The 25,895-nt window shown below is 41.9% G+C and overlaps 1 protein-coding gene across 13 annotated transcripts in view; it reads left to right on the forward strand.

Moving 5' to 3' along the window:
* Positions 1-25,895, forward strand: part of Tango5 (Transport and Golgi organization 5) — a 134,784-nt gene that overhangs the window by 56,221 nt on the left and 52,668 nt on the right. For all 13 annotated transcript variants that reach the window (XM_076209333.1, XM_076209330.1, XM_076209332.1 and 10 more), the window contains 2 exons: positions 747-937; positions 5,848-5,951. In XM_076209333.1, the coding sequence (XP_076065448.1) occupies positions 747-937; positions 5,848-5,951 (295 nt within the window). The remainder of the gene's footprint in view (positions 1-746; positions 938-5,847; positions 5,952-25,895) is intronic.

Genomic DNA, 25,895 nt, shown 5'->3' on the forward strand with positions numbered 1-25,895 from the left:
GTATATATATATGATACTTCATATTTCTTGACATTCTTTGGATATGTTTGTAAATGCATATATGTTTATCAATATATCAAAAGGCTTCTTCCCTTAGCTCCTTGTAGATGAAGGGCCATCCCTGCCACCATCCCCACCATGACCCTCATTAACTTATACAACTTCTCAGCAAGGCTGGGAATAATTTTGATTGCTGCTCTTTGTATCTACTTGGTGTTACATTCATCTTCCACTTTGTGGAGGGACTGTACCACAGCTTCATATTCTAATCTAGGGTGGATTAGGGTAAGATGCCACTTTTATGCTCTTTAACAATCTAATATATCTCCTCCACAAATGACTACTTTTGAAATTAGAGCATAGTGGGTTACTTAAAGAAAACATCATGGAATAGCTGAAGAATTTCTGTAGAGACTAATAAATGAAGTCAGAAATAACAGAGAAGATTAACGTAGAAGAAATAGTACAGTTATGTAACACAAACAAACTTAAAAGCTCATCCTGTACACTATGTTTATTGTACATTAGTATATACAGTACATTTGTGAAGATGTGAACTAATACAAAATTTTGGAAATTAATGCCTTTACATCAAATGATTCTGCCAACATTCTTCCTCTATCTTCCAAAGAAATTATCATTCTTATTTCATTACATGTATTTTAGTATGGTATGGTTGTATATTTTGAACTATGTAGCTGATTTGTACTGTGATAATTCTTATTTTATGCTTGTTTTTCTTACAGTACATACAGAGAATAGAAAAAGAATTTTGGTGGTGTGCATATTGGGTGTGGTTAGGCATTTTGTCATCAGTGGGCCTTGGCACTGGGCTCCACACTTTTCTTCTCTACCTCGGTCCCCACATCGCTCATGTCACCATGGCGGCATATTCATGCAACTCAGTCAACTTCCCCTCGCCTCCTTATCCAGATGAGTAAGTAGCTCTGTAACTGGGGAGTTGGGGCATTATGAAATGTTAAAGCAGTCACAGAGTACTCTTGCAGTTGTTGAAGGGAAATCTTGAGCACTTGTGGAATAATGCAGAGGAGTAAAAATACACAAGGGATGTCTGGGGAGTCAGAGCACAAATGAGATGTTGCAGAGGAGGCTGGAAACTCATGGGATTTTATAGGGGAATTAAAGAACTGCTGATGTTAAGGGGAGTGAGAAAATTCATTTGATGTAACAGGGAGGCTATGAATTCATTAGGATGTAGTAGTTGGAAAGGATAGGGTAGTTGTGCATTTTAAGACAAGGATTTAGAAGGGAGATGGAAGGAGGATACAAAAGTGAGATGTGCCTGGAAAAGAGGAGTTTGGAAAAAAGAAGGTTGTTGAAAGATTAAGAGGTTATTGTATGGAGTTTGGTAGCTTTGAGGAAGGTGGTAATATATGAAAAATGGAGAAGTAATAGCAGGACTAGAGATATTTGGGTCATGTGGTGGTGGGGAGAGGGAGGGAGGGAAGGTAGGAGTGATGAGTACCCTGGAAATGCTGAAAAAAAAAAGTATAATGATAAAGTAATAATAATGTGTCTATATACTGAGAGCTTTTTGTCCCATACAAGGGAGGTAGCCAAGGTGGAGGCATGCACCTATTTCCACCCAGTAATGATGATGATTATAATGATTATGATGATAGCATAATAATAATGATAATAATGAACCCATACTAGTGATATTAAGTGCATGTTATTATGCAGTAATACTTGTATATTAGCATGCAGCCAATGATTTCAGGACTGTTTTTGGGCACTCCTATGGACTACAGTCATACATCATTTGTCTATGTTAAAGTCTACTACAAGGTTAATATGAGTGAAGGTGAAACTGGGATGGGAGATGTGGGTTTTTGTGAATACATTTGAACCTGGTAATGAGAAAAGTGAAGAGGAAGGGGAGGCTTTTTGGATAGATATAAATGAGTGTTTAGAGAGTTTTTGGAGGAATGTACATGTAATGGCGTTCGGGGATCTCATTGCTAGAGTAGGGGATGAGCCAATAGATGGAACAGTAGAGAAGTTTGGGGTGGCAGTTATAAATCATAGTAAACAGATGGTTTTGTAGACATGTTTAGAAAAGGAGTTGTTGATAGCTAACATAATATTTAAGAAGATATAGTCAAGTACAAATATACTTGGGAAAGGGTGGTGGATGGAAAGATGGTTGATAAGGCATTAATGGACTTTATAGTGGTAGCCAAAGGAAGTATTAAAAGAGTTCTGGATGTCAGTGTTCTTAGGGAAATTGAGAGCGGAGAAGAGGAAAAGGGTGGAAGGTAGAGAGGTGCTTAAAGTAAATTATTTGAATCAGAAAGAATACCAGAAGAAGCTTAAGTGTGGGAGGTGGTGAAGGATAGAATAGAGGTAGGATTAGAAAAGGATTATTTCAAGTGATGAAGCATGCAAAGATGGTATGTGGAACAAGGAGGATGAGAGGGAATACAAGGAAGGTTAGTGAGTGGTGGTATGATGAGATGAAGATGAAAGTAGAAGAGAGGAAGCAAATGTGTAGATTGGTTGTAAAGTAGGAGTCTGTAAGCATGTGGTACAAGAAATAAAGGTGAAGCAAAATGTTAGATAAAGGGGGAAAAGAGGAGAGCAGATGTAAAATGGGGTATGAGTGGAACAAAATTTTCAAAAGAATGAAAAGGTGTTTTGGAAGGAAGTTAAGAAAGTGAGGGGTTAAGTCAAGTATAGAGGAAAATGTAAAAGGTACATATGGTCATATGTTACTGGAAGGGAAAGAAGTAAGGGGAAGATGGGTAGGGTATTTTAGCTGTTGAATGTGGAGGAAGTTCGGGAGGGATTGATCATGGCAGCAGGAGTAGCTAAGAATTTTTTTCATGAAAGTTGCAGTTGCCGACAAAACTGACAAGTTAAACACCATATATTTACCTAGTTGTATTATACAGGAAGGGAGCTATGCTCGTGGTGACCTGTCTTTGTATCTCTCAACATCAAGTTTTTTCTTAAAATCTTGAATAGTGTTTGCACACACTTTTTCTTTGCCAAATTTGTCCCAAGTATCTATTCTTTGTGGGATTTTTTTTTTTTCCTTCCAGATCTCCTATATAATTATCTTTTTTTAGTTTCTTTTCATGTCCTCTTGTTTTTCCATTGTCCCATTTCAATAAATCATTCTTATCTAAGATTTCCATTCCCTTTATAATTCTATAGATAGTAGGTCTGCTCTTTCTCTTCTTTGTTCCAGAGTTGGTAATTCTAATTTGGACAGTCTTTGTTCATGTCATTTTGCAACGAAATTCATATAACACACTACTCCTTCATCCATGTCATTTATGTATATGGCAAACATGATTGGGGCCAGTACTGATCCCTATGGGACACCACTTTTCATTTCTTCCCAATTTGAAAATTCATCTCAAATTACTACTCTCATTTTCCTTCCAGTCAGGAAGTCTTTCATCCATTCCAATAATTTTCCTCTGATGCCACCTATTGATTCTGCCCAACCATCTCTCTCCTGTATTATGTCTATTAATCTTGAGTAGAAGCAGATCAAGTTTGTTGTACATGATCTTCCTTGTCTGAATCCAAATTGATTTGGATTCAGTATAGTTTTTTCTTCCAAATGTTAACCCATCTATTTTTGATGACCTTTTTGCAAATTTTTGCTACTGTGCTTGATGGGTCTTCCTTGTTTCCTCCCTTATAAATCGGTACAATGTTTACATTCTTCCAGTCCTGTGGCACTTTTCCTTCTTTAAGTGAGAATTTAATTATATTGTATATTTTATCTGTTAATTCCTCCTTGCATTCTTTCAGTATCCAATTTGCAATTCTGTCTGGACCATGTGATTTTCTGATGTCAAGGGTTCTGATTTGGTCACTGATTTCCTTCTGTGTTACAATTATTTCTCTCTATTTCCTCACAGGTTAGGTGAGTTTTCTATTGTGAATACTGATTTGAAGTGGTTGTTCATAATTTCAGCCATTTCCAGTTCTTCTGTATATTCATATTTACCTTGACGCAGCTTTTCAATTTCTTGTTTGTTCTTCAGTTCTTCATTTAAGAAACAAAGATGGAAGATAAATGGAATATATTAAAATAAATTTTTAAAGAAGGAATAGATAAATACATACCAAAGCAGAAACAGGAAAGGATGTTTGAGATGAAGTGTCTGAGAAGTATGGTAGGGATTACAAGATTGGATAGAGTAAGAAATGAGGAGGTGAGGAGAGTGGTGGTAGAATGGGAGCTGGTAGATGGACTCATGAATGATTATTGGGATGATTTGGGCACAGAAATAATGACTAAAGAAAGATTAGCAATAAGAGTGTGGAAAGCACAGGGGGATGGAGTGAAGTTGAGGGGACAACCTAGGATGAGATAGACGGATAGGGTAAAAGGGGGTTTAGCAAGAGGGGAATATCTGATGAGCATGGAAGGTGCAAGTGGAGAATGGTTGTGTAGGGATGATATATTGATGTAGCCCAAAGGTATTTCTCCCTGTCTTCTCTATTTTTTGCATGAGGGGGTGAGAAGGAAGGGTCACCATGTAAATGAAACAGCTCTGCTGTGGATGTATTGTCATGCTGCATTGCTTCTAACCAGGGCAGTGGGTAGGAGACAAGGATGACACTTCATGCACAAAAAACTTAGCTGAGAGGGAAATGGTGGTGGAATGGGCAGGAGTGTGTGTGTGCCTAGGCTGGATAACTCCCTTATAATGGGAAAGAGGCTCTCGGTATATTGATAGTCTTTTAGATGTGTAAGTTCTCTCTCCTCTTTTTTTTTTTTTTATGTCATATCCCTTAAGTGTCTTTCATCTTTTTTATCCTTTGATCAGTTATTTGTTTCTTAAGTGCACATACATTCTCCTTTTTGTTGATTATGTCTACAATTACTATGTATTTAATTTGTTGTCATCATTTTTGGTTTTGTGTTTGGTTGCTCTAAATTATTTATAGCGTACAAAATTTTTCCATGACATCTTCCTGTTGAGTGTCAGTAACAGTCATTACTACTGTGTCTTCCTCAAGTTGTCATGATTGATTTCACTTGGCCTTCAAATTGTTGTTTTCCTACCTACTTATACACAACTATGTCACATTTCCCTACTTTTTTTATTGATTGTACTATTAAGTACATTAAATCACATTCCAATTTTTCATTAAATGGGATTCCATGTCTCTCTCCCTCTAATCATCTGGTACTGCTAGAAATTGGTAACTTGGGGATATTTCCTTGACTCATTGAGTGCAGGGGTGTTCATTACAATGGCCAACTGTGTGTGTGCATTGGGATTGGGGTTAGAGGTGGGTAGGCACTCAGGAGAAAACACTGTAGTATTGAGTTATAATTGTTTCATATAGTCTTGCTGTAACAGTGTGAAAGATTTTTGGATTTAAAAGGAGATGCTTGAGCATCCATAACTATTACATATTTTGTGAGTTTGAAGGAATATTTTTTTGTAAGAGATAAATTTTTTGATATGAAATCTTACATAGTGTTGTATAGAGTTATACTCTTTTTTTTTTTCGCTTTCATACAGTGTTTCTTACACTTTTTTGTGGTGCATGGAGAATTGACAATCATTGACTGCTCTCTTTCAAATACTTTAAGCTAGTGACTTTGGAACAGTCCCACACCAATACAATATAGGCAACAATCCAAAGTTTCTTCCCAGAGAGATCTGTGGGAGGGCCCAAGTACTGTTGCCAGGTGCTGAGGGTTTTCCAATTAGTGAAACTCGAGGCAGCAGTTATTGTTATTATTAGAAATATTAAGTAAAATTTAATCAGAATATTTTCTTTAATTTGGAAGATGCATTTTGGAGATATAAATTAAAATTCTTCTACTTAGTTTTTATTTTATTTCAGGATTGTTTGTCCAGATGAAACAGAAGAGAACGAGATGTCTATTCTGTCAATCATGTCTAAAGTTAGACTAGAAGCCTTTATGTGGGGCGCAGGCACTGCACTTGGTAAAATATATTTTCACTTGTTTGTTGTGTTAGGTAAAATACGTTTTCACTTGTTTGCTGTTTTAATTATTACACATAATTTGGTTTTTTCAAACTGCTCTCCAAAGGCACAAGTATCTTGGACTTTTGGTATCTCTTGAGAGGATGAGGTCATCCATAAATAAATGTGTTACTGAAAGAGGCAGTGCACCCATATGCATGTTTTTTTTTATGAGTAGAAAGGCTATACAGTTGAACATCCCATCATGATGTGCATTAAGAGGTCATCATTGAATAATGGGAGAATCATTTGCTTATCATCTAGGAGGATAAGATGAGGGTGGAGGGGAGTATATTGGGGGTGGAATGGATGGGAGTGGTTTTTATGCCTTTGTTTTTTGGCTACCTCCCTTGTAAGGGGGGAAAAAGCTATTGGTATATGTATATATGTTTGACTGACATTAAGTGGGAACAGTAGTTTGCCAAAAATTCTTGAAGATTTCCATGAATTTAAAAGATAAACAACGTCAACGAAAAGGCCTTTTCTCACTTGGAAGTGGGGGCGCTGTCAAAGCTCGTATCCACCCCACATATACCTTGTATCCATCTAAATCCATTCATCGTCTCCTATCTTAGCACCTCATGGATGAAAAGTGCTAGAAGAATTAAACAGTTCTAGTAGTCATTGACATAAACAAAACTTTTGACAAGATCCCTAATCACATACTATCCATGCAATGGTCCTACAAGATGAAGAGCAAAGTTGCCAGTTTTCAAAACTCATCAATTCCCTAAACTCCATCAGGACAGATAACTGTCCAGGATGCAACACTTCACCCCATACTGTACAAAATATTATGGAAGACTACATTGTACACAGTCACACATTCCAACAACTCAATATACACTGAAGGATTTGTGGGAAAACCCTGTTCCACCCATGCCATTCCTGAGAGAGAGGGGACTGCTTGGCCAGACAGTCTGGGGAATGACAATGACAACAACAACAGCAGCAGCACCAACAACAACTCCAACACTTTCTTAAACAACACAACATACACATTGCAATTCTACAAGAAACAAAATTAAGACACTCACACAAAACACCATAATTTCATAATTACACCACCATCAGACAAGACCGGACTGACGGCAATGGCGGTGGACTCATCACCCTGATCCACCATTCCATCTGTTTTGTGGACACAAGTGCCACAACCAAAATTCTCCTCCCTACCACAGATAACACAACAGAAACCCAATCCATTCGTATCCGCACAGGCAACAATTCAACACTAACAATAGTTAACATGTACATTCCCCCCCAATCATCCCCCACAGTTCCAACCACCTTCAGACCTCAACTCAGCCAACTAACCTCAATCCCCAACCTGATCATGGGTGGTGACTTCAACGCCAAGTCGTCTGCCTGGTTTGTCGACAACCCTGACACAGACAGAGGGCTTGATATACAGACTCAATTCGACTCATTGACTATCATGAACAACACGCATAATCATACACATATCCCATACCAAGCCCTCTACACTCCCTCCTCTCCTGATATCACCTTTTGCTCCCCCTGCCTAACCCCAACAACATCATGGAGAGTGGTCGGAGCCCTTGGTTCTGACCACCTTCCAATCATCATCACCACCAAAACAAGATGCACCCCAGCTGGCCACAGACACACTTACACCAATTACAAGAGAGCTAACTGGGAAGCCTTTAATGAAGAGACAGAACAACATTTTGAAACACTTAACAGTACACCAATCACAAACATAAACAATGCTGTGCACGCTTTTAATACAATCATACAAAACGCAGACAAGAGATACATCCCTAGAGGCAACAGAAAATCACACAACCCCAACTTCACACCAGAAATCCAAGGCCTCATCAGACAACGTGACACACTTAAACACAATACCCCCACACCTATCCCTCAAAACATAGCAGACCAAATACTGTGATTGCCAATAAAATACATGAACAAAAAACACAAAATTGGCAAAACTTTATCAATACACTTGATCACAAAACAAACACCAGCAAATTGTACAAAACACTCAACAGCATCACACTATCCAACACTAACACTACACGCTCTCACGCAGCAATAATCACAACAACAGATAATCTACCCTCAAACAGACAACAAGCAAATGCACTCATACGTCATTTTGCACAGACGAGCCATCTTACATCTCACCCTGACGACCGACGCACCATTCGACGTAAGAAAGACTTTCCCACAGACTCGGACTATACACCCTTCATAGACAGTCAGACAAAACTCATAATGCATAGTCTCAAGCACTCATCTGCCTGTGGCCCTGATAACATAAGCAACATCCACCTAAAACACATTGGACCACAAGGTATACACGCACTCACAAACATTGCAAACTACAGCTATTCACACAACACTATACCCGACATCTGGAAGCATGGTAAAATAATCACCATTCCAAAACCGAACAAAGACCCAACAATCCCAACATCGCACCGCCCAATCACACTTCTCTGCACCCCCTCTAAAGTCATTGAACGCCTAATACTTAAACTTGTCACACCATATATTCCCCTTGCTGACTCACAACACGGTTTTAGGCCACTACACTCCACAAACACTCTTCTGACAAACCTCACACAAAGAATTTTAGATGGCATCAATTCAGATAGGCCCCACCACAGAACACTTCTTATAACATTGGACATTAGTAAAGCTTTTGATGCTATCCCCCGCCACAACCTAACAAATAAAATATATAACACAGACATGCACAATAACACCAAAAGATGGCTGGCCAATTATCTGGCAGGCAGGAATGCTCATGTGTCATATAATGGCCAATCATCGCACATCAGAAACATTAAGAACGGAGTACCACAGGGCTCAGTTCTATCCCCCACATTATTTAATCTATACATGCATGACTTACCCACGCCTGACACCTCAGAAATACAAATCTCTTCCTACGCAGACGACATAACAATCACATGCACACATCGTAACACAGACAAAGCTGCAGAAATAATCCAGCCTCACCTTGACACACTCAACACATGGTTCATCACAAACAGACTCAAAATAGCTCCAACCAAATCTACAGCAACACTTCTCACCAACTGGACAAAAGAACACAAATACATACCTCATCTCTACATCAACAACACTCTAATACCACACACAAACACACCGAAAATTCTTGGTGTAACATACGATACATCCATGTCTTTCAAACAACACCTCACAAACATAAAAAACAAATGCACACCTAGACTTAACGCACTTAAGTCAATCACTGGAACAACATTTGGACAAAACAAAGAAACTAATATAATAATATACAAACAATGCATACGCTCAGTGATGAATTATGCGAGTCCTGCATGGGCTCCTAATCTCAGTGAGACACACCACAACACCCTTCAAATCATACAAAACAAAGCCCTAAAAACAATTACAGGCTGCACAAATACATCACCTACAGACCATTTACACCATGAAACAAAAGTTCTCAAAGTCAAGGACCACCTCGACATGAGAGGCACACAAACACTTGCTGCAGCCACCACAAACACATCACACCCGCTACACTACATAGCAGAACACCCACACACACCAAGAAACATTAAAACTACACCCATAGACCTTTATTACACACAGATACTCTCTTCTCTTCCTCCACAACCACCAAATACCAGCCTCCGGAAACATATTCATAATCATAGCACTCACCGCTCCATTAACACACTGAAAGACAACACACTGCTGCATGCCAGACCCCCTGATATCCACCCTTCTGAATCCTCTCTCCCACGTAAGGACAGAGTCCACTTGGCCAGACTGCGATGCGGTCACCACCCAGCACTTCTAAGCTACCAGAAGAGGCTGGACGACCGTGTTGTGAACAGCTGCCCAGGATGTAACACTTCACCCCATACCATACAACACATAATGGAAGACTGCATTATACACAATCATGCACGCAAACAACACAACATACACTCTATAAAGGATTTGTGGGAAAACCCAGTTTCGGCTGTGGCCTTCCTTGGGGAGACGGGACTGCTCGGACAGACAGTCTAGGGAACGACAACAACAACAACTCCATCAGGAGGTCCAGGAGCTGACAATTGGTCTCTGGACTGGGCCCAGGATCTATCTCTGTTAACTCTAACTGTATTTCTTGTATTTGTTCACACATAGAAAGCTAACAACTGATGACTGTGATGAGTGAGGAAAATGGAGGAGAAATAAGGAAAAATTAAGTGAAGGCAGTTGTTAAGATGATGAGAGCAGGTAAGGCACCTGGGTTGGATGGATGTCATGCAGAATGTCTGAAAAAAGGAGGTACAGTGATGGTGGACTGGCTGGTGAGGCTATTTAATGTTTGTTTAAGAGAGGGTAGAGTGCTAGAGGACTGGAGGAGTGCCTGTATAGTTCCATTTTACAAGAGGAAAGGGGACAAGTGTGAGTGTAGTAGTTTCAGAGGGATCAGCGTGTTAAGTGTAGTTAGGAAGGCTTATGGGAGGGTCTTGATTGAGAGGATTAGGAAAGGAACAGAGGGAGTAATTAGTGAGGAACAGTGTGGGTTTAGGAAAGTTAGTGGTTGTGTAGATCAGATTTTTGTGGTAAGACAGATATGTGAGAAAGCTATAGGAAAAGGTAAGGATGTTTTTTGTCCTTTTATGGATCTTGAAAAGGCTTATGACAGAGTAGACAGAAAGGCACTGTGGGAGGTATTGCAGATATATGGGAGAGGAGGAAAACTTGTAAGAGCAGTCAATGGTTTTTACGAGAGTAGTAGAGCATGTGTTAGGATTAGAAACAGAGAGAATGAGTGGTTTGAGGTAAAGGTGGGACTTCGTCAGGGATGTGTTATTTCACCCTGGCTGTTCAATTTATACATGGATGGGGTGGTGCAAGAGGTAACTGCAAGGGTAGTGGGTCAGGAATTGGAGATGGTTGGTAAAAAAAGATGGAGAAAAATGTGAGAAGCCAGTTGTTGTTTGCAGATGACCCTGCACTTGTAGCAGGATCAGAGGAGGTATTGAGGAAGTTAGTGACAGAGTTTGGGAAGGTGTGTGAAAGAAGGAAGTTAAAGATAAATGTGGGTAAAAGTAAGGTGATGAGATGTACAAGGGGAGAAAATGGCAGCAGACTGGAAGTGAGTATTAAGGGAGAGAGACTGGAGGAAGTGGATAGTTTTAGATACTTGGGTGCGAATGTGGCAGGAAAGGGAGGAGTGGAGGTGGAGGTAGAATGTAGATTGAGAGAAGCAAGTAAATACCTTGGTGGATTAAATAGTGTAATGAGAAATAGACATTTGGGAATGGATGCTAAGAGGAGATTGTATGAAGGAATGATTATGCCAACAGCACTGTGCAGGGCAGAAACATGGAACTTAAGAGAGGAAGAGAGAAGGAGTTTGAATGTGTTTGAGATGAGGTGCCTGAGAAGTATGATGGGGGTTACTAGGCTGGATAGAGTGAGAAATAAGGTGAGGAGGAGAACAGGGGTGGAAAGGGAGTTGGGAGATAGGGTTGATGAAAGAATATTAGGATGGTTTGGACACATGGGAAGAAGGAGTGAAGAAAAACTAGTAAAAGAGGTATGGAAGGAGTGAACATGAGAGGGCAACCTAGAATGAGATGGATGGATGGGGTAAAAGGGGCATTGGGAAAGAGGGGAATGTCTGTTGAGGAAGGACGGGAGAGGACAGAAGGCAGGGGTGAATGGAGAATGGTTGTATATGGATGATGCTGTGATGCACAAAAGGGAGTGGATGGGGTGTGGGGGAGTATGTGTGAGAAATAAATTGATGCAGTCCGAAGGGATTTCTCCCTGTCTTCTCTTTTTCTGCATGAGGGGATGGAGAATGGGGTCGCCAATTTAATGAAGCGACCTTGCTGTGGATGTGCTGTGTCTTGCGACACTGCTTCTGACCCAGGGCAGTGGGCAAGATGCAGGGATGACCCATCATCCAGGAGGTGCCAAGATAATAAGGAGGGAAGAGGGTAGAGGGGAGTGAATTGTGATAGGGATGGAGTGGGTGGGAGTGGTTTTTATGCCTTTGTTTTTTGGCTACTTCCCTTATAAGGTGGGAAAAAAAACTTTGGTATATGTATGTATGTACTAGACATAATACAAGAAAGGGATGGATGGGCTGAAAACTGAAAACTGAAAACTGAAAACCATAGGAGGGATACAAGGTAAACTGCTGAAATGGATGGAGGACTTTTTGCATGGAAGACAAATTAGAGTAGTGCTCAGAGATAAGAGTTCTACTTGGGAAGAGTTAATTAGTGAAGTTCCACAAGGATCAGTATTGGCTACAGTAATGTTTGCTATCCATGTGAATTACATGGACAAAGGTGTGGAATGTTACTTGAGCTTCTTTGCAGATGATGCAAAATTGTTAAAGAGAGTACTGAAACAGACTGTGACTCAGTACAGAGATCTGAACAGGGTCTGGGAGTGGATTCAGAAGTGGAAAGTGAATGTCAACATTAAGAAATGTAGCATAGTGGAATTTGGAAAAGTAAAAAAAGAAAGGATATCCGGACAATATAAAATTGGTGAAAAGGAAGTAACAAAAGTGGGATCTCAAAGATCTGGGAGTGATCATCACAAAATATATGTCTCCAGACAAACATATAAATAAAATTGATGGCAAAACCTATAACTTGCTAAGATCAATAAAAGTAGCTTTTACTTGCATGAGGAAATAGTAGAGAAAATACTAGTCACACTGGTAAGGTCTAAATTGAAGATTGTAGTGACACTATGGTAACCCAGTACTAAAAAGAATATAAGGAAAATTGAGAGAATCCAGAGAGCAACTATGAAGATGGCCCCAACACTATCAAAAATGTCATATGAAGAAAGATTGTCAAAACTGGAACAAAAAAGAGAAAGAGATGACTTGTTGACCATCTACAGAATTATGAGAGGTGTGGAAGTCCTTGAAAGAGAAGATTTACTAAATTGGGATAAGAGAAACACGAGAACATGGAAGGAAACTCGTAAAGGACAATTATAGAAGAGACCTGAAAAAGAACAGCTTTCCCCACTGAGTGCTGAAGGTGTGGAGCATACTAGACGAAACAATAGTGTGTACAAAAACAATACAAGCATTTAAGAGTAAAGTAGGTATGGCGAGATACAGAGATGGGACACCATGAGCATAGCTCCCCTTCCCGTAAGATACAACTAGGTAAATGCACAACCATTCTCCATTCACCCCTATCTTCTGTCCTCTCCCATCCTTCCTCAGTAGACATTCCCCTCTTTCCCAGTGCCCCTTTATGGACCTGGAAAAGGCTTGCGACAGGGTAGACAGAAAGGCACTGTGGGAGGTTTTGCGGATATACAGGATAGGGGGAAAGCTTCTAGGAGCTGTCAAGAGTTTTTATGAAAGTAGTAGAGCTTGTGTCAGGATTAGAAATGGAGAGAGTGAGTGGTTTGAGGTAAAGGTGGGATTTCATCAAGGATGTGTTATGTCGCCCTGGCTGTTCAACTTATACATGGATGGGGTAGTGCGAGAGGTAAATGCAAGGGTGGTGGGTCAGGGATTGGAGATGGTTAAAGAAAATGGAGAAAAGAGGGAGGTGAGTCAACTGTTGTTTGCGGACGACACTGCGCTTGTGGCAGGATTGGAGGGATTGAGGAAGTTGGTGACAGAGTTTGGGAGAGTATGTGATAGAAGAAAGCTGAAGATAAATGTGGGTAAAAGTAAGGTGATGAGATGTACAAGTGGCAGTAGTCTGGAAGTGAGCATTAAGGTAGAGTGACTGGAAGAAGTGGATAGTTTTAGATACTTGGGTGCAAATGTGGCAGGAAAAGGTGGAGTGAAAGTGGAGGTAGAATGTAGATTGAGAGAAGTGGGTAAATGCCTTGGTGGATTAAAAAGTGTAATGAGGAATAGACATTTGGGAATGGATGCTAAGAGGAGACTATATGAAGGAGTGATTGTGCCAACAGCACTGTATGGGGCAGAAACATGGAACATAAGAGAGGAAGAGAGAAGGAGTTTGAATGTGTTTGAGATGAGGTGTCTGAGAAGTATGATGGGGGTTACTAAGCTGGATAGAGTGAGAAATGAGGAGGTGAGGAGAACAGGGGTGGAAAGGGGGTTGGGAGATAGGGTTGATGAGAGAGTATTAGGATGGTTTCGACACATGGAAAGAATGAGTGAAGAAAGACTAGTAAAAGAGGTATGGAAGGCAGATGTGGAGGGAGTGAACATGAAGGGACATCCTAGGATGAGGTGGATGGATGTGGTGAAGGGGGCTTTGGGGAAGAGGGGAATGTCTGTTGAGGAAGGACGGGAGAGGACAGAAGACAGGGGTGATGGAGAATAGTTGTATATGGATGATGTGATGCATGAGGTGGAATGGACAAGGGGATGGGGGGTGAGGTAGTATGTGTGAGCAAATTTTTGATGCAGCCCGAAGGGATTCCTCCCCGTCTTCTCCTTTATGCATGGGGGGACGGAGAGGGGGGTCGCCGATTTAATGAAGCGGCCTTGCTGTGGATGTACTGTGTCTTGCGACACTGCCTCTGACCCAGGGCAGTGGACAAGGTGCAGGGATGACCCATCATCCGGGAGGTGCTAAGATGAGAGGGAGGGTGGAGGGGTGTGGAGTGTATTCAGGGATGGAATGGGTGGGAGTGATTTTATGCCTTTTCCTTTTTGGCTACCTCCTTTGTAAGGGGGAAAAAGCCTTGGTATATGTATGTATGTACCTATCTCAGGTGCCTCATCTCAAACACATTCAAACTCCTCCTCTCTTATGTTCCATATTTCTGCCCCATACAGCACTATTTACTTATTATATTTTGTTGGTCATCCCTGCATCTCGCCCATTGCCCTGGGTCAGAAGCAATGCAACAGGATACAGTATATCTATGGCAAGGCTCTTTCATTTAATTGGTGACATCCTCTCCATCCCCTCATGCAGAAAAAGAGAAAACAGGGAGAAATCCCTTCATGCTGCATCAAAATATCAATCTCACACAACCACTCACTAAAACCCCCATCCCCCACCCACTCCCATCCATGCATCACAGCATCATCTGTACACAACCATTCTCCACTCACCCCTATCTTCTTTCTTCCTCAACAGACATCCCCTCTTTATCAACACTCCTTTTACTTTATCCATCCACCTCATCCTCGGTTGCCCCCTCCAGCTCATTCCATCTACCACCGTTTTCCACACTTCTTTTAGTAATCTTTCTTCACTCATTCTTTCAATATGTCAAATCCATCCCAATACTCTTTCATCAACCCTATCTCCCAACTCTTTTTTCCACCCCATGCTTTCCTCCTCACCTAATTTCTCACTCTATCCAGGCAAATAACCCCTAACATATGGATGAAGAAATGATAAAGAAAATACTAACTACTACACTAATAAGACCAAAACTTGAGTACACAGCATCACTTTGGACACCCAGTACCAAAAAGAATATTAAGAAACTAGAAAGATTACAAAGAGTGACAACGAAACTAGCACCGACACTCGCCGAACTAACATATGAGCAAAGACTGTCCAAATTGAATCTGCCAACTCTGGAACAAAGAAGAGAAAGATGAGATTTGCTGACTGTCTACAGAATAATGAAAGGAATGGAAGTTTTAGACAGGAATGACTTGTTAGTGTGGACCAATGGTAAAACGAGAGGACAAGGAAAAAAACTGAAAAAGGATAGTTATAGAAAAAACTTGAAAAGGAACAGTTTCCCACACAGAGCGATAAATACATGGAACAAATTAGACAACAAAACAGTATGTGCAAACACTATACAAGATTTTAAGATAAAACTTGATGCGGAGACATGCAAAGATGGGTCACCACGAGCATAGCTCCCCTCCTGTATATTACAACTAGGTAAATACTTCTCAGACATTTCATCTCATACATACATACATATACCAAGGCTTTTTCCCCCTTCCAAGGGAGGTAGCCAAAAAGGGAAAGGCATAAAAACACTCCCACCCATTTCATTCCTAAATACACTCCACACCCCTCCCACCCTCCCTCTCATCTGAGCACCTCCTGGATGACGGGTCATCCCTGCACCCTGCCCACCGCCCTGGGTCAGAAGCAGTGTCGCAAGACACAGTACATCCACAGCAAGGCCGCTTCATTTAATCGGCGACCCCCCCCTCTCCGTCCCCCTTTGCATATAAGGCGAGGACGGGGAGAAATCCCTTCGGGCTGCGTCAAAATTTACTCACACATACTACCCCCCCCCACCCCACCCCCATTCCTCCTCATGCAGTCACAACATCATCCATATACAACCATTCTCCACTCACCTCTGTCTTCTGTCCTCTCCCTTCCTTCCTCAACAGACATTCCCCTCTTCCCCAAAGCCCCCTTCACCCCATCCATCCACCTCATCCTAGGACGTCTTATGTTCACTCCCTCCACATCTGCCTTCCATACCTCTTTTACTAGTCTTTCTTCACTCATTCTTTCCATGTGTCCAAACCATCCTAATATTCTTTCATCCACCCTATCTCCCAAATCCTTTTTCACCCCTGTTCTCCTCCTCACCTCCTCATTTCTCACTCTATCCAGCCTAGTAACCCCCACCATACTTCTCAGACACCTCATCTCAAACACATTCAAACTCCTTCTCTCTTCTTCTCTTATGTTCCACGTTTCTGCCCCATACAGTGCTGTTGGCACAATCACTCCTTCATACAGTCTCCTCTACGCATCCATTCCCAAATGTCTATTCCTCATTACACTCTTTAAACCACCAAGGCATTTACTCGCTTCTCCCAATCTACATTCTACCTCCACCTTAACTCCACCTTTTCCTGCTACACTTGCACCCAAGTATCTAAAACTATCCACTTCCTCCAGTCGCTCTCCCTTAATGCTCACTTCCAGTCTACTGCCACTTTCACCCCTTGTACATCTCATCACCTTACTTTTACCCACATTTATCTTTAGCTTTCTTCTATCACATACTCTCCCAAACTCTGCCAAACTCTGCCACCAGCTTCCTCAATCCCTCCTCTGCATTTAAACTCTCCTCTCTCATGTTTCGTGTTTCTGCCCCATACAGTGCTGTTGGCACAATCACCCCTTCATACAATCTCCTCTTAGCATTCATTTCCAAATGTCTGGTTCTCATTACAATTTTTAACCTTTTCAATACAAGTAAAATTCTCGCAGGTAGCATCAACAGCCTGATGGTTGATGATTCAATGATGCATCACAATACTCATGTTATAAAATATAAAGTTACACCTGTATGACTCATTCTCTTTCACTCTGAATAAACACAGAAAGTATGATCAAACCAGTTCACAGAATGTGGATGTCACTCAGTTACAACTACAAAATAAATATAATCATGACGCCAATGCCAGCATCCTCATATACTAACTCACGCCTTATGATGCCTACTTAGGCATCATCATATGGAAGGAGTTAATCCCCCAAGTCATTTACCTGCTTTCAATCTACATTCTACTGCCACCTCCACTTCTCCCTTTCCTGCCACATTTGCCCCCAAGTATGTAAAGCTTCTCTCCCTTAAGGGGGTACGCGACACCTGGGGGGGGTGAATTTGGTCAAGATATGGCATTTTTCAAAACTGTGTTCAAAATGTTCGTATACCATATAGAAATAAATCCCGACAAATAATTTTCCAGCCGCGTGCAATTTAAAGGTCTTGGGTGAGGTTTAAAGGGACAGAGTTAAAGGCGCAACCCACACTAGACAGAGGCGTGCCATTTAGGACCTTCAGGCGCATCGAATAACGTTGAAATTTAATTGAATTTACGCTCGCCCAGTGCTTCAATGGCCATTACGATGGTGGAGGGGAAGGGAGGAAGGTGGAGGGAGAAGTTTTTCCAACTTTGAGCGAAGCTAAACGTCAGTTACCGGCAAGCTCTGAAAGGAAAAGTGCGCATGTCTCATGAGCTCTCATTGCAATCTATTACTTTAGCTAGTACATATTACTCTTTAGTACAGTCATCATGGGTAGCAAAAAGAACAAAAGAACATCCACAATGACAAAAAACAGCAGTTAAAGATGGCAAGCAGTCAAAGACGACTAGCCAAGACCTCACCACCTCTCACTCCACCACTGCCCTCACCTGCACTTCTGTGACAGTGACAGAGGTAAAGGACAACATTAGACTAAACAATTCAAAGAGGAAGATTAAATCCAAAGAAGAAAGCAAGAGGAAAAAGATCAAGGCTATACAGGAAGAAGAGAGAAGAAGGGACATCATATGATGCTGGAGGGGGTGCCCTACCAACATAGATTGGTGAGGGGAATCTGATGAGGAAAGAGAAGGCACCCACTGCTGGAAAATAAACCTCTTTCCAATTATTTAGATACCCTGAAGACCCCCAGCAGTGAGGTTTCATATGAAGAAACCGCCAAAGGTACAAAAAAGCAAATTATATGATGGTGTCGTCTGTGCGTCGTCACTACTGTGATATACTTATACTTTAGTTTTTCAGTATTTATAGTACTTATAATTAAAATATGTTGATTTTTACTGTACTTACTCATTATACAATAAGAATTAAGCCATGAAAAAAATCAGTCAAATTGGTGAAACTATAAGCAAGGTACAGATATATTTATATTTCAAGTTGCCATATCTCCGTTCGATATTTTTTTACATTTTTTTTTTTTAATCATAAAAAATCTAAAATACATCAGATTTAGATGAAACTTACAGGGAATATTACTTTTAGTAACTGCTAGGGCCGATCATTCGAATATTTTGAATAGGATGAAAGAGTTCGGAGTAATAATGGAAACAAGACCAAAAAAAAATTATTTTTCACGATTTTTGCCGGACATTAAAATTGAAATGCCTGTATGCAAAAGTATAAAGGAAATTGTTCAATTACTCAATGACCGGCCCTAGGTGTGCCTACTGACTAATCATAGCCAAAATATAAAACAAATTGGTCCACGTATTATGGTGCTGTGCACTTTTAAATGTCGCTACTGGTATACGTACATGTGTACATACATCATTCTGTTAAACCTAAAATGTAGGCAACATGGATACCTATTTACCTGAGAAGTTTCAGCTCTTTACTCTAAATAGTTTAGAAAATGACCTCCAGGTGTCGCGTACCCCCTTAATACTTACTTCCAATTCACTTCCATCCTCCCCCCCTGTACACCTCATCACCTTACTTTTACTCACATTTACCTTCAACTTCCTCCTCTTGCTTACCTTCCCAAATTCCATCACTAACTTCCTTAATCCCTCCTCTGATCCTGCCACAAATGCTGTGTTGTCAGCAAACAACAACTGGCTTATCTCCCATTTTTCTCCATTTTCTTTAACCATCTCCAATCCCCTGCCATTACCCTTGCCTTTGCCTCCCACACCATCCCATCCATGTACAGATTGAACAGCCATGGTGACATGACACATCCCTGGCAAAGTCCCACCTTTACCTCAAACCACTTACTCCACTGCATGTTGAGAAAAAGGATTGTGGTACTCCCCAAGGCAGTCGTAGCTCCTCTTGGGGATCGGTGCCACCTGCGTAGAGCCGGTGGCCAGGGCTGGTTGCCGCTGTTTGGCCCCCAGCTCTTGGGGTTGGGGGGTGGTCCCACGACGTAGACACTGCAGCTCCAGGAATTATGTGAGTCCTGCATAGGCAGGATCGGAGGAGGGATTGAGAAAGTTGGTGACAGAGTTTGGGAGAGTATGTGATAGAAGAAAGCTAAAGATAAATGTGGGTAAAAGTAAGGTGATGAGATGTACAAGGGGTGAAAGTGGCAGTAGACTGGAAGTGAGCATTAAGGGAGAGCGACTGGAGGAAGTGGATAGTTTTAGATACTTGGGTGCAAATGTGGCAGGAAAAGGTGGAGTGAAGGTGGAGGTAGAATGTAGATTGAGAGAAGCGAGTTAATGCCTTGGTGGATTGAAGAGTGTAATGAGAAATAGACATTTGGGAATGGATGCTAAGAGGAGACTGTATGAAGGAGTGATTGTGCCAACAGCACTGTATGGGGCAGAAACATAGAACATAAGAGAAGAAGAGAGGAGTTTGAATGTGTTTGAGATGAGGTGTCTGAGAAATATGATGGGGGTTACTAGGCTAGATAGAGTGAGAAATGAGGAGGTGAGGAGGAGAACAGGGGTGGAAAGGGAGTTGGGAGATAGGGTTGATGAAAGAGTATTAGGATGGTTTGGACACATGGAAAGAATGAGTGAAGAAAGACTAGTAAAAGAGGTATGGAAGGCAGATGTGGAGGGAGTGAACATGAAGGGACGTCCTAGGATGAGGTGGATGGATGTGGTGAAGGGGGCTTTGGGGAAGAGGGGAATGTCTGTTGAGGAAGGACGGGAGAGGACAGAAGACAGGGGTGAATGGAGAATGGTTGTATATGGAAGTTGTTGTGATGCATGAGGTGGAATGGGCGGGGATGGGGGGTAAGGTAGTATGTGTGAGCAAAATTTGACGCAGCCCGAAGGGATTTCTCCCCGTCTTCTCCTTTTATGCATGGGGGGACGGAGAGGGGGGGTCGCCGATTAAATGAAGCGGCCTTGCTGTGGATGTGTTGTGTCTTGCGACACTGCTTCTGACCCAGGGCAGTGGACAGGGTGCAGGGATGACCCGTCATCGTGTAAGTGCTAAGATAAGAGGGAGGGTGGAGGGGTGTGGAGTGTATTCAGGGATGGAATGGGCGGGAATGATTTTATGCCTTTTCCTTTTTGGCTACCTCCCTTGTAAGGGGGAAAAAGCCTTGGTATATATATGTATGTATGTATGCATGGGCTCCTAATCTCAGTGAGAGACACCACAACACCCTTCAAATCATACAAAACAAAGCCCTAAAAACAATTACAGGCTGCACAAATACAACACCTACAGACCATTTACACCATGAAACAAAAGTCTTCAAAGTCAAGGACCACCTCGACATGAGAGGCACACAAACACTTGCCGCAGCCACCACAAACACATCACACCCGCTACACTACATAGCAGAACACCCACACACACCAAGAAACATTAAAACAACACCCAAAGACCTGTATCACACACAGATACTCTCTTCTCTTCCTCCACAACCACCAAATACCAGCCTCCGGAAGCATATTCATAATCATATCACTCACCGCTCCATTAACACACTGAAAGACAACACACTGCTGCATGCCAGACCCCCTGATATCCACCCTTCTGAATCCTCTCTCCCATGAAAGGACAGAGTCCACCTGGCCAGACTGCGGTGCGGCCACCATCCAGCACTTCTAAGCTACCAGAAGAGGCTGGATGACCGCATTGTGAACAGCTGCCCAGGATGTAACACTTCACCCCATACCATATAACACATAATGGAAGACTGCATTATACACAATCATGCACGCAAACAACACAACATACACTCTATAAAGGACTTGTGGGAAAACCCAGTTTTGGCTGTGGCATTCCTTGGGGACTGCTCGGACAGACAGTCTAGGGAACGACAACAACAACCACTTACTCCAATTCTAATTCTGACATGGGCTCTTCTACTCTCGAAAAACTCTTGACTGTTCTTAACAGCCTCCCTCTTATCTCACATTCTGTCGTCCAAAAGGAGCCAAGAAAAGAGGGAGGGAGGGGTGGTGAATGTGAGTGGAGTGGGTTAGGATGAATGGGTGGGAGTGGATTATATGGGGATGGAATGGGTGGGAGTGATTATATGGGGATGGAATGGGTGGGAGTGGATTTTATGAATTTGTTCTTTGGCTGCCTCCCCTGTAAAGGGGAAATATTATGTATTAATATTTTGTTCTTTTTCCTTTGAGTCTGTATTTACCTAGTTGTATTATACAGGAAGGGGAGCTATGCTCATAGTGTCCCATCTTAGTATCTCGCAACATATAATTTGTTCTTAAATTTATGTATGGTGTTTGCACACTATTGTTTCATCCAATTTGTTACAGACATCCAGCACTCTGTATGGTAATTTTTTTTTTTTCCAGATCTCTTTTATAACTTGTTTTTGAGTTTCTTTTCATGTCCCCTTGTTTTTCCTCTACTCCACTTTAATAAGGCTTCTCTGTCAAGGACTTCCATGCCTTTCACAATTCTATAAATGGCCAACAGATCACTTCTTTCTCTTCTTTGTTCCAGGGTTGGTAATTCCAGTTTAGACCATCTTTGCTCATATGTCAGTTTTGAAAGTGTTGGGGCTATCTTTGTCATTGCTCTTTGGATTCTTTGTATTTTCCTTGTATTCTTTTTTGTACTGGGTCTCCATAGTGGTGCTGCGTACTCCAGCCTTAGTCTTATCAGTGTGACTAATATTTTCTTTACCATTTCCTCACCCAAGTAATTACAAGCCACCTTTATCAATCATAACAAATTATAGGTTTCTCTGACTATTTTGTTTATCTGCATGTCTGGGGACCTGTCTTTGGTGATGATTACTCCTAGGTCCTTTTTGGAACCAACTTTCTTTCCTTCCTTTGCACCAATTTTATCATACATACATATACCAAGGCTTTTTCCCCCTTACCCCTCCACCCTCCCTCTTATCTGAGCACCTCCTGGATGACGGGTCATCCCTGCACCTTGTCCACTGCCCTGGGTCAGAAGCAGTGTCGCAAGACACAGCACATCCACAGCAAGGCCGCTTCATTAAATCGGCAACCCCCCCTCTCCGTCCCCCCATTGCATAAAAGGAGAGGACGGGGAGAACTCCCTTCGGGCTGCGTCAGATTTTGCTCACACATACTACCTCACCCCCCACCCCCCACCCCCCTGCCCATTCCACCTCATGCAATCACATCATCATCCATATACAACCATTCTCCATTCACCCCTGTCTTCTGTCCTCTCCCGTCCTTCCTCAACAGACATTCCCCTCTTCCCCGAAGCACCCTTCACCCCATCCATCCACCTCATCCTAGGACGTCCCTTCATGTTCACTCCCTCCACATCTGCCTTCCATACCTCTTTTACTAGTCTTTCTTCACTCATCCTTTCCATGTGTCCAAACCATCCTAATATTCTTTCATCAACCCTATCTCCCAGCTCCTTTTCCACCCCTGTTCTCCTCACCTCCTCATTTCTCACTCTATCTAGCCTAGTAACCCCCATCATACTTCTCAGACACCTCATCTCAAACACATTCAAACTCCTTCTCTCTTCTTCTCTTATGTACCATGTTTCTGCCCCATACAGTGCTGTTGGCACAATCACTCCTTCATACAGTCTCCTCTTAGCATCCATTCCCAAATGTCTATTCCTCATTACACTCTTTAATCCACCAAGGCATTTACCCACTTCTCTCAATCTACATTCTACCTCCACTTTCACTCCACCTTTTCCTGCCACATTTGCACCGAAGTATCTAAAACTATCCACTTCCTCCAGTCGCTCTCCCTTAATGCTCACTTCCAGTCTACTGCCACTTTCACCCCTTGTACATCTCATCACCTTACTTTTACCCACATTTATCTTTAGCTTTCTTCTATCATATACTCTCCCAAACTCTGTCACCAACTTCCTCAATCCCTCCTCCAATCCTTCCACAAGTGCAGTGTCGTCCGCAAACAACAGCTGGCTCACCTCCCACTTTTCTCCATTTTCTTTAACCATCTCCAATCCCTGACCCACTACCCTTGCATTTACCTCTCACACCACCCCATCCATGTATAAGTTGAACAGCCAGGGCGACATAACGCATCCTTGACGAAGTCCCACCTTTACCTCGAACCACTCACTCTCTCCATTTCCAATCCTGACACAAGCTCTACTACTCTCATAAAAACTCTTGACAGCTCCCAGAAGCTTTCCTCCTATCCCATATATCTGCTTAACCTCCCACAGTGCCTTTCTGTCTACCCTATCATAAGCCTTTTCCAGATCCATAAAAGCCCAAAAAACATCTTTCCCCTTTCCTATAGCTTTCTTACATATTTGTCTTACCACAAAGATCTGATCTACACAACCTCTACCTGTTCTAAATCCACACTGTTCCTCACCAATTACTCCCTCTGTTCCTCTCCTAATCCTCTCAATCAAGATCCTCCCATAAGCCTTCCCAACTACACTTAACAAGCTAATCCCTCTGAAACTACTACATTCACACTTGTCCCCTTTTCCCTTGTTAAGTGGAACTATACAGGCACTCCTCCAGTCCTCCGGCACTCTACCCTCTCTCCAGCAAACATTAAATAACCTCACCAACCAGTCCACCATCACTGTACCTCCCTTTTTCAGACATTCTGCATGGCATCCATCCAGACCAGGTGCCTTACCTGCTTTCATCATCTTAACCACTTCACTACGGGACTTAAATCTCGCGGGCAGCAGCCAATGCCAGCCGTACGACGTGTCGTAATAATACTCGCATCATAAAATATAGTCACGGCTTATATCGATCGTTCTCTCTTTCACCCGTGAATTTTGAAAACCACAGAGAATGGGATTAAGAGCAGATTAGGGAGAATGTAAAAACACAGGGGCGACTACAATAAATATAATCAAGACGCCGATATGGCAGCGTCGCGAATCCACTTGCTCCTCATGACGCCTACGTGTGCGGCACCGTATGGAAGGGGTTAACAACTGCCTTCACCTCATCCTTCCTTATTTCTCCTCCATTCTCCTCACTCATCACTCTCATTTTCTTCGCATTTCCCACTGCAGCTATCTTTCCTTCCCTATCCTCCTTCACATTTAGCAACTCCCTAAAATATTCGGCCCATCTTCCCCTTACTGCCTTCTCTTCCATATCATCTCTCCATCTGCACCTTTTACCTTTTCTTCTCTACTTGATTCGCCTCCTTTTCCTCTCTTAATTTCTTTCCAAAACATCTTTTTATAATGTCCTGATATTCTTTTTTCAATTTTTCCAAATTTCATTATACTGCATTTCTTAATGTTGAAGTCAACTTCCCACTTCTTACTCCATTCCCAGACCTTGTTCAGATCTCTGTAGACATTCACAATCTTTTTTTGTACTTAGGTGCTTAGAGTGAACTCTTTAAATGAGAAGGAGTACAAGAAGAAGCTGAGAGAGGAGTGGGATGGAGTGAAGGACAGAATAGAACTAGGAGTGGAGGAGGAATGGGGATGGTTCAAGGAGGGAGTCACAAAGTGTGCAAAGATGGTGTGTGGAACAAGTAGGATGGGAGGAAATAAAAGGAAGGAAGTGAGTGGTGGGATGAGGAAACAAAGAAGGTTGTAGAAGAGAAGAAGAGAGCTTTCACAGATTGGTCACAAAATAGGACGAGGGAGTCATATGAGAGGTACAGGAGTCCCTCAAATAACGCGGGGGTTAGGTTCCTGAAATTACCGCGTATGACCAAATCCGCATATGCTGACTTTCCATATTAAATACCGAGAACTGTATGTATGTGTACGTGTGTGTGTGTGTGCGTGCGTGTGTGTGTGTGCGCGTGTATGTGGTGTATGTATGTGGAGTATGTATGTGTTTGTGCGTATAATGTGTGTGTATGTGGCGTATATGCATATGTGTATGTGGCATATATACAACCACTCCTCGTTTAACGACGACAATTGGGACCAGCGCGCCGTCGTTAACTGAATTGGTCGTTAAGCGAAAGTGTATACATATATGTACATGTACTGTATGTACAATGTCCAGCAATACATGTATCTTTATTTTCGTGTATTTTCCCTCTTTTGTACAGTACATTAAAGCTTTATTTATGGTGGTTAGGTTCCTGAAATTACCATATATGACCAAATCCGCGTATGCTGACATCCATATTGAATACCGGGGTATTTTTTTTTAGTTTCGACCATGGGCGCAATATAGCAATAGAAAATTAATTATTAATTTTGTAAATTAAAATGTATCAACGTAATATGCAATTTTGTGGGCGGAAATGAAAGTAAAAAATATCATGCTACAAGAAAATATGCTAATGAACGAAGTTGGTAGCATAGGATTGGGACGCCATCTTGTCGTCT

This window comes from Oratosquilla oratoria, chromosome 26, assembly GCF_046742065.1.
Source record: "Oratosquilla oratoria isolate Oo_2021 chromosome 26, ASM4674206v1, whole genome shotgun sequence".
NCBI lineage: Eukaryota > Metazoa > Arthropoda > Malacostraca > Stomatopoda > Squillidae > Oratosquilla > Oratosquilla oratoria.